The sequence below is a fragment of the Oratosquilla oratoria genome, chromosome 14 (assembly GCF_046742065.1).
Source record: "Oratosquilla oratoria isolate Oo_2021 chromosome 14, ASM4674206v1, whole genome shotgun sequence".
Classification (NCBI taxonomy): domain Eukaryota; kingdom Metazoa; phylum Arthropoda; class Malacostraca; order Stomatopoda; family Squillidae; genus Oratosquilla; species Oratosquilla oratoria.
The window spans coordinates 16,524,652-16,534,610 of NC_134790.1; the positions used below are offsets into that span (position 1 = coordinate 16,524,652).

At 38.2% G+C, this 9,959-nt stretch overlaps 1 protein-coding gene across 7 annotated transcripts in view; it reads left to right on the forward strand.

The window, feature by feature from the left end:
- LOC143032740 (uncharacterized) overlaps positions 1-9,160 on the forward strand; it is a 126,653-nt gene extending 117,493 nt beyond the window's left edge. For all 7 annotated transcript variants that reach the window (XM_076197695.1, XM_076197693.1, XM_076197697.1 and 4 more), the window contains 2 exons: positions 3,791-3,907; positions 7,539-9,160. In XM_076197695.1, coding sequence (XP_076053810.1) covers positions 3,791-3,854 — 64 coding nt within the window. In that variant the 3' untranslated portion in view covers positions 3,855-3,907; positions 7,539-9,160. The remainder of the gene's footprint in view (positions 1-3,790; positions 3,908-7,538) is intronic.
- The last annotated feature ends 799 nt before the right edge of the window (positions 9,161-9,959 follow it).

Genomic DNA, 9,959 nt, shown 5'->3' on the forward strand with positions numbered 1-9,959 from the left:
CTTTTAAATTTTCACTATCACTCCTCGTTCTCCTTCTTCGCCTCCTCCTCGTCCTCTTGTTCATCCTCCTCGTCCTCTTCCTCCTTGTCCTCCTCCTCCCCTTCATCCTCCTTGTACTCCTCTTCCTCGGCGTCCTCCTCGTTTTCTTCCTCATTGTCCTCGTCCTCCTCCTCGTCTTCTTCCTCTTCCTTCTCGTCCTCTTCCTCCAACGCATGCATCCGCTCCCATACATCCAACTCCCATCCGTCATCCATTTGTTTCCCTCTTATCTTATCTTCCCAGAAGACGAAAAATATGAATCTCCATTGCGGAGTAATTATTCACAATATTCTTGCACACAGTAGTTCTCGTGTGGACCAAAGTAGTTTTCCTTAAACAAAATTGTTGTCTAACATGTCCGGGGCGGTTTGTTTTCGTAGTTTCTAGAATATCCTGGGGTAGGTTCAAATGTCCGCTTAGATACCCACGGCCACCCAAATGCGTTTCCAAACACTATCAAACTTCTAGATATCAGATCTGATTTTTACATATTTGGCATCGCCTCCAAGTTACCCTTTCCCCCCCCCATCCCCCAAATCCCCAAAGTTTGGGTCAATTCGTAGCTGTTTGTTTTCCCACATCTTCGGTAACGAGTTCGAATTACCTCCCCGAAGTCTCAGTTCGTGTTTGTTGTTGTCTGATAAGGATTTATTATGTAAATTCATCCCCCGTCGAGATGTTTATGGCTGCGTGCATGTGCCGGTAGACAGAATAAAATATCTCACGTGCCAGTCGGTAGGAATGAGCTTATCGAGGCTATTACGTGGTTAGCAATAACCGGTGCTTCTATCCATACCGCACCGAGGAGGTGAAGTCATAATGGAGGTCGAGAAGAGAGAAAGAGGAGGAGGAGGAGAATGAGGAGGAGGAGGAGTACGAGGAGGAACAGGAGAAGGAGGAGTACGAGGAGGACAAGGAGGACGAGGAGAAACAGGAAGAGGACGAGCGAGGAGGAGAGGGAGGACGAGGATGAATAAGAGAAACAGGAGGACGAGGAGGAGGAGGAGGAGGAGGAGGAGGAGGAGGACGAAGAGGACGAGGAGGAGGCGAGGAGAAGGCGAGGAAGGAGAATGAGGAGTGATAGTAAAAAATTAAAAATAATAAAAAAAATTCTTATTAGTCTCCAATTGAGATTGGTATGATTCGTCTTCCTAGAACGAAGAGAAACCACGGTAATAAATAAATAAATAAATAAATAATACCTTCCTTATGTGTGGTGTAACTAGATTTGTTCTCATGAACATTAGCCAGTTCTGTTCAATTTCTACACAGTCAAAATAAATGAACAATCTCAGTCTAGATCACGCCCCTGCACACATGTATATATACATACATAAATACATACATACATGAATAGATATATACATACGTACATACATACATACATAGATATATACATACGTACATACATACACAGATATATACATACGTACATACATACATAGATACATAAATACATGTATACACACGTACATACATACGTACATAAATACATGCATATATACATTACATACGCACACAATAAAAAGTCTGGTTAACCAGAATAAAATATTTAACGCATGGACATAGTATGGAAAAAATTAACTTTAATTCTACTTTGATACTCTTCATATACCAGTACAGTCGATTCCATTCACCTTAGGGTAAGACCTCAAGATGAAGGAAATGGTTATTAACAAATTTTATTCTGGCTATCTCCTAGCGATTGTATTCAGCTTTGGCTCGTTTCGCACGCACCGACTTTTTGCCGTGCGCCGTCCACGACACGATGTCGCGCTCTCAAATAACAGTGGGTGTCTATGGACGCTTTCACACGTGGAGTGCACGACGTCGTGTTGTGGACGGCACACGGCGAAAAGTCGGTGCGTGCGAAATGTGCCTTCAATGGGAGAGAAAATAAAAGGGAGAAATTATTTTTGGTGTCCACAACTACACTTGTGTGTTCTTCTTGTTCCAGAGTGTTTGTGCCCTTGTCCTAAATGTACTTAAAGTGTAAGTGTACTTAAGTTCATGTTGGTAGTAGATTCAGTGATGCTGTCAGTAGATTTAGTGAGAATGACGGCAGTAGTCTTTGTATGGCATTACTGGTACCAGTACTAGCTACAGAAATGACATTAACTATCAAAATTAGCTTTGAGTAAAATATCATGACAGATCTATTAGTGATGAATTATAGTAATAACAGAAGTAGTGTTACTAGTAGTTGTAGTAGTAGTAGTAGTAGTATCAGTAATAATGTTAACAATAGTAATAAATATGTTAATAATTTTACTTGAAATTAGTACATGTCTGGTGATTAGTGGAACATTGGTTATCAAAGAATTTGTTACAATGAAAATTATGTGTCTTATATGTGCGTTTTACATGTGTCCATATATGTTTACAGAATTTCTCTATCAATTTTTTCCAGCATATGTCATTAGATATAGTATATATGTACTAATGTTCTATGGGGCATCTAAAAAATAATATTACAGTTATTTTCGTTTTTTTTTTGAGAAGTGCAATAGTTATTATTTTGAGAGCGTAGGCCTAAAGTTAAAATTAGGCCTATAGAAACAAACTGACATATTGGGGGATTTAAACAGTTTTGTCCCAAGTTGCATCTCTGCAGTTGCGAGTCAGAACTCCGCATATAAACAGTGTTTTATAGATTCCGTTGACAGATTGTGGTTTTGTTTTTGTGTTTTCAAACGTCGTGTTAATAAACCATCCACATTCATAGTGCCGAAGAAAACGTGGTCTCATATAATTTCTGCTACATCCGCAATGAATCGACATTTAAATCGTAAAATATATATTTGATATACCTAATTCAAAATACGAGCGCTTCTTTCTTTGCAAAACTGAAAACCATAATGAAATGTTGGGCCCCCATGTCTCTTGTGTAACATGTGTCAGGATTCTCGTTCCATGGGGGGAGGGGGGGGGCAAAATGTCCACACCTTTTGTCATTATCAAGGATTCGAGGGAACCCAAAGATCACGTTTGAAATCGATGCCTCCGTTTGGTATACACAAAAGGAATACAGGGGAGATACGAACAGTAATAGACCTATCGATCCTTACGGAGCCACTTATTAATTGAAAGGAATTGTAAATATTGGAAACAGTTAAGAACCATTGACTTGATTTAGGTGGATGAGTTCACGATGATGAGAAATAAGTTAGACTGGGGTTGCATTCCGTGTAATTATCTAGGTATTTTTTAAAGTCTCAATTGTATTTGAATTCACGACGTGAGCAGGTAGCTTATACGAGTATAGAAAGAAAATTAGCATCTCGGAATGAAGGCAGAGCATACCTCGGATGGAAGTTAGCCTTAGTACTGCTACAAGTTGCAGTACATGGTACGTGTTTATTTAACACACATACACACACACACACACACACACACATGTACATACGCACACACACACACACACATACACACACGATGAGGCAACAGTGTGTGCAAATATTATTCAAGAATTTAAGATGCTGCAAGATACAAAGACGGGTCACTACGAGCACAGCTCCCTTCCCGTGTAAAACAACTGGGTAAATACACATTACACACACACATACACATGCACACACACACACACACACACGCACGCATGCACATACGCACGCATGCACACACGCACATACACACACACACACACACATAATGATGATGATAATAATAATGTTTACATTGTCATGCCACCGATAGTGCAACTCTCCATGTGTTACTGATTCCTTTCTCCTTCGGTCGGTCTTCCCCCAAGGCCTAGATGGCTTCCTAGTTTTGCAACCATCCATTCAAACGGCCCACCTGGTGCTTCCTTCTAACAAGTCACACTTACACTCCGTTGCCTGTGTGACCTTCGCAGGTCATCAAGAAGGTCAGAAGATCCCCCTTTGTTATATGACGTCACTCCTACACATGACCTATCTTTGCTTTTTTCAATATTTCCCACCTTTCTCTTTTTTATGATTCCTTCATCCTGATTATTTGTTCAATTGGAACGCTATAGGACACTGATTGAAAATTATGACAGCAATACTACAACAAAATTAAGCATGTATATATACATACATACATATATATATGTGTATATATATATATATACACATATGTATGTATATATGTATATATATATACGTATATATAAATATATATAATATACATATATATATATATATATATATATATATATATATAATATGTATGTATATATGTATATATATATACGTATATATATATATATAAATATATATAATATACATATATATATATATGTTGACGCCACTGTCATCTTCTGATATCATCATTATTATCTTTTCTATCAACCCAAGATGGTCCTCTCCCTTTACTGCCTCGCACTTAACTTTTTCAAAATGGTGACGAACGATTTCTTTTCACACCTTTGTCAGATAATTTCATTCAGTTGTGGGATCGACTCGGGACAGTCCCGGGTTTGCTCTACAACTGATTAGAATCACCTGGCATTAGGTTGAAAAAAATATTCAAAGTGCATCACCATAATTAACTATCACTCCCATAGTGATCTCATACGATGCCCCACCCTCTTTATTGCCTGGCCAATCACAGTCCATACGCACCCGGCCCTCCTGTCTCTCGCCCAATAGGCGCCTTTCGGAAGCCATCGTGATTGGTCAGGGAGGAAAAGGGGCGTGGCTTATTTCGCCTGAGGACACAGCATGTGACTATACTTTCCTATCATTACGCCTTGACCAGCAACCTATAAATTATAGGTTTTCTAACAACACATGACAAAGTAAATAAATGTATATTGCAATTATCAATAATTTTATATGGAGGTGTGTGATCGTGTGTGTGTGTGTGTGTGTGTGTGTGTGTGTGTGTGTGTGTGTGTGTGTGTGTGTGTGTGTGTGTGTGTGTGTGTGTGTGTGTGTGTGTGAACCACCATGGTGAGGTACAGAGGCTGTGAAGTCACAAAAGGGTTAGACCGGAGGTTGTGCAGTGTACCACCAATTCTAAACCTTCCACATTTTCTACAGACGTACTCTACATATTTCATTGTCTCACACCTCGGAAGCGCATTGGTCTCGCATTCGCTTAATTACAGGTTCGAATCCCACACTCCTCTCCGATTCCCAGCAGTAACTGTTATTACCTGTCTCAACAGTTCCACCATAGGGCAAAGTTGACGGCTTCGGGCACAGCTACTCAGCGCCTCCTGGCGTAGGCCCATCACCACTTTAAAGCCACGGCAACGCATCTTTACAACTGAACAGAATCGCCTATGACGGCGATGTCAATCAAATAAGCCCGACAGTTGTCCCTGGACTCGAACCGAGACTTGCGCGGAGGCAAAGCCGACGCTCTATCGACTAAGTCTCAGTAGCTTAGTCGGTAGAGCGTCGGCTTTGCTTCCGTATCTTTATAACCTATTCTACTAATCCCAGACGACTTCATTCAGTTTAGGGTAGGCCTCTCCGTGCGGTGGTGCTCTCCACACACTTAGGTCTGTCTACAGGCGATTTTATTCAGCTTTGGGGACGCGAAGAGGCTACTACTGGGCCGTTGTAGAAGAGAAAGACCTCCGGTAATCCTTAACCATAGCAGTATACATGTGTTTATTCTGGCTAACGTCTCCACGTGAGTTTTATGTTGTCGACATTTTAAGATCTTTGGTGATAGCCCTACGGACCCAAAGCGCGCAGCATTTTTTGATAACCGAGAACTAAAAAAATCGAAATAAATAAATAAACGAATAAATGAATGAATAAATAAATAACAATAATAAAAATAATAATAATAAATCAATAAATGAATTTCAAAATTTTGCTACCCTCCTTTACCTCTTCGGTGCGATATTTTCCCCAAGGATAGAAACGCTGGTTATTTACCTATTTACTTATTTCACTTAATTTGCTTTATTCTATATTTTGTTTATCTATTTATTATTATTATTTTACGCAAGACAATTTTATTTGGTCCTGGGGTGTGGTGGGGTGACGTCATTGAAGCAGAGGGGCTGTCATTAAAACTAATGTGGTGACGTCATTAAAGCGGAGGGATGGCGTCATTCAAGTGGTGTGACGTCATTAAAATGAAGATGACGTCATTAAAGCTAAAAGGTGACATCAATGAAACCAAGGGATGACGTCATTAAAGCGGAGGGGGTGACGTCATTAAAGTGAAAGTAACGTCATTTAAACGGAGGTGTGACGTCATTAAAGTAAAGAAGTCATTAATGCTAAGGGGTGACATCACTGAAGCTAAGGGGTGACGTCATTAAACTAAGGGGTGACGTCATTGAAGTGACAAACTCCTGACACCATGACACTTCACAGATATTCTAACTAATAATCGACTATTCTATTCAGCCTTCGAGTCTTTTTTCCCATTATTTCTCGTTCCCTGGTTTTGTCTTCTGTTCATATCTTTACTTCTTCTCCTTCAACGTTTCGACTTGGTCTGTATCCATTCTTGAATTTAATCTACTCACCCATTATCATTATATATATATATATATATATATATATATATATATATATATATATACATATATATAATATATATATATATCTATATATATTATACACATACATACATACATACATACACACACACACACACACATATATATATATATATATATATATATATATATATACATACATACATATACATATATATATATATGATTTATTTATTATTTTTTATCATATCAGTCATATTCATATAACTACTGCACCGTCCTTTGTTTTCTGACCTCTTGTTCCTCTCTGATTACCTTCTCCTTCGTATTTATCGAACCCGGTTAGGAGAGAGACTCCCCAGGGACCAATTAAAGTGACTAATGTGAGACCAAAATCCTACGACGGCCGAAGGACTTCACCGTGGCATCCTTTGGCGCCAGGAAGACATCCTTTGGCGCCTGAGGGAGAACTTGATATACAAAGTCTGACTTGATTCATCAATCATTCCTCTCGCTTTCATCTCTGCGTCTACACATTTGAAAACAATTTTATCTACTTGTCAATTCATTTTCATTTATCAACTTTCTACTTGTTTGTTTATTTGTTTGCTTATTATTTTCATTCATTTTCAACTATTTTTCGTCTATTTTTCATTAGTCTAAGTTTATTCAGTTATTTATTTTATAATGCATTAGTACCTATCTATGCATTTAATTTTATTTCTTCCCTTATTTATTCGTGTTTATTTTCATTAGTTATATTTGTGTATTTGTTTATCTACTTATTCGTTTAAATTTTACTTATTTATTTACACTTTACTTATTTATTTACACTTTACTTATTTATTTACACTTTACTTATTTATCTAATTATTCATTTATCTATCACATATTTATTCATCCATGTTTATTTATCTATATCTGTCTCACAATTTATTTATTTATCTATAAATCTACTTATGTACTGTAATGCTTCTACCGCTTTATTTACATGTTCTCGCTAGATTAGCTTTTGTTCGTATATTATCCGTCCCCCATCTCAACCTTCTCTCCTTCTTTACAGAATCCCTGTACTAGAACCACTCGAGGATCCGATAGTGAAGTACGAGGAGAACTGAAGAACAGTACACTGAACGTACATCTGAACGAAAAAACGTGGCAACGTCGCATGAACGAAAGGTGACGTCACGAGTGATACATATGAAACGTGACATGGTAACAAGCGACCGTACGTAACATGTGTAACGTGAGGGCGAAAATAGATGACACAAGGTGTTACTTCAGAAATTGGGGTTTTGCTGAAGTCATTTGTTAAGTTTTCAGCTGAATTTCGTTTATGTTGCTGAACATGTACATCATCCAAAGAAATTGTTTAAGACGAGTGAACATAATTCAGTGAGGATAATCTCGCTAGAAGTAACTCTAAAAACACAAGTAGAAACACTAAGTGTAAAACTGAAAAAAAAACATAAAAATATTTTCCAGTGATTTGTTATTTATGTATTCTGTATCTGTAAGTCAACGTCAAAAGCAGGATCCATTCTGTGGTCTTGCATAATGTGAGAATAACATTTCCGTGGACATCTGAAGGTGACAATGTGGCTAACAGGAATGTGTGATGTCGCCATGGTTGTTCAACGTATTGGATGCGGAGCGACAATAACCTTGATGAGCGTCTCTAGTGATAAAGATGAATTGCATCCAACATTTTGGCCCCAAGGTTTCACTAAATGCGTCGTGTTTTACAAATTACATTCCCAATCGCCTCTCTAAAGGTGAATAAAACTTTGTGATAATTTGTGTAAGTGATTCATAACAAAAATAATCCACGGCGACCAAGTTCTTCACGAGGAATAAAGAACTTAAATCTGGTGTGTTTACAAACACTTTTATGTGTTTATGACTCTGATGCATATCAGCTTCGAAACGTTTATTGGATCTTAAGTACCAAGAAACGTTCTTTTTATGAATTCTAAGCACCTTGGTATGTCACCAAGGAATACCAACTTGGTTGTGGAACTTTTCCTCCAAGAGAGGAAGAATAATGTCAATTTGTACAGGATTAGACGAAATCACCGAGAAGAAAAGGTTTTGTACATAGTTTTGTATATATATACATATATATATAATACTGATGCTGATGCGATGAGGCATATTTAAAGGGTTTATGTATTAAGCAACAGTGACAGCTACTTAACAATAAGGTTTCTGAGAGGAAGTTCAAGTAAAAGAATCACATTCCATTTATGTACCGGATGACACTTCTGTTGTACAATACGATCCGTGAAAGATTTATTTATAAGAGAAAATGGCGAGAAAAAAAATAAAAAAAATAATACTAGGATAAGATTTGTTGGGTTTTTGTATATAAAAGGAGAAGAATGAAAACACGAGCTATGCGACTGAAGGCGAGCCAAGACTTTGCAATGGGATATAAGATTTTTTTTTGTATATTCATAGACTACGAAAAGTGAAATGTATATGATTAAGGATTGCTGTACGCGCGGCCGGGGCACTGCCCGGCTGAGGTTCCCGTGCCGCGCGGCGCCTCCAGGCGTATGCAGAAGAGTGTTTCCCTAGTCTAAGCTACCGTAGGGCGTTGTCCTTTGTCCCCACCACCCGCCTACGGGCGGAGGCGAGGACGAAGACGTTCCTCGTAAGCAAATAAAGGATAACAGTTCGCAAGTCTATTTTCCTTACTCCTTCAGGGAACTGGACGAGAGGAAAAATGTGGGGAGGAGAAGAAAAGGGAAGAAAATGCCAGAAAGAAAATGAGAGGTAACGTCGATTGGAAGATGACTGGAGACAGGTAAATTTTTAGAAGTGCACACCTACGTGATATAGCAATAGAAAATTAAATAATAATTTTGTAAATTATAACACATCAATGTAGTGTACGTTATTCTTGGCTGAAATCAACAATAGAAAAAGTTGCTCAAAGCTATAAACAAACAAACGTAGCCGCTTCGGTTGCTTGAGACGCCATCTTTGCTTTGGTAGAGGCGGAGGTCAAAGAAAATAAAGTATAATGAATTCATCTATTCTAACGTAACCTAACTTATCTATCCTTGCCTGCATTTAGTAATACGATACCTGTAATTCTAGATGTCATCAGGGTCGCCGTCGTCTCCGACCTCCGAATCTATCAAAACAAAGATGGCGTCTGAAGGAGTCGACGCGACTTCATTAGTTTCTGCACAGGTTTTAACGTTTTCTGATGTTGATTTCCGCCAAGAAAAAACCTATTACATTGATGTATTATTATTTACAAAATTAATATCTAATTTTATAATGATATGGCGCGTAGGTGTGCGCTTCTGAAAAAATATCCAATAATTTACCATTATTGATAATTTACAAGACATTATTAATAATTTACAAGACAACGCAATAGGAGCGAAAGGGAGGGCAAGAGGATGTACACAAGAAAGGACAACAACAACAACAACAAAATAAAGAGCGCGGTGTGATATGAAGACATGAA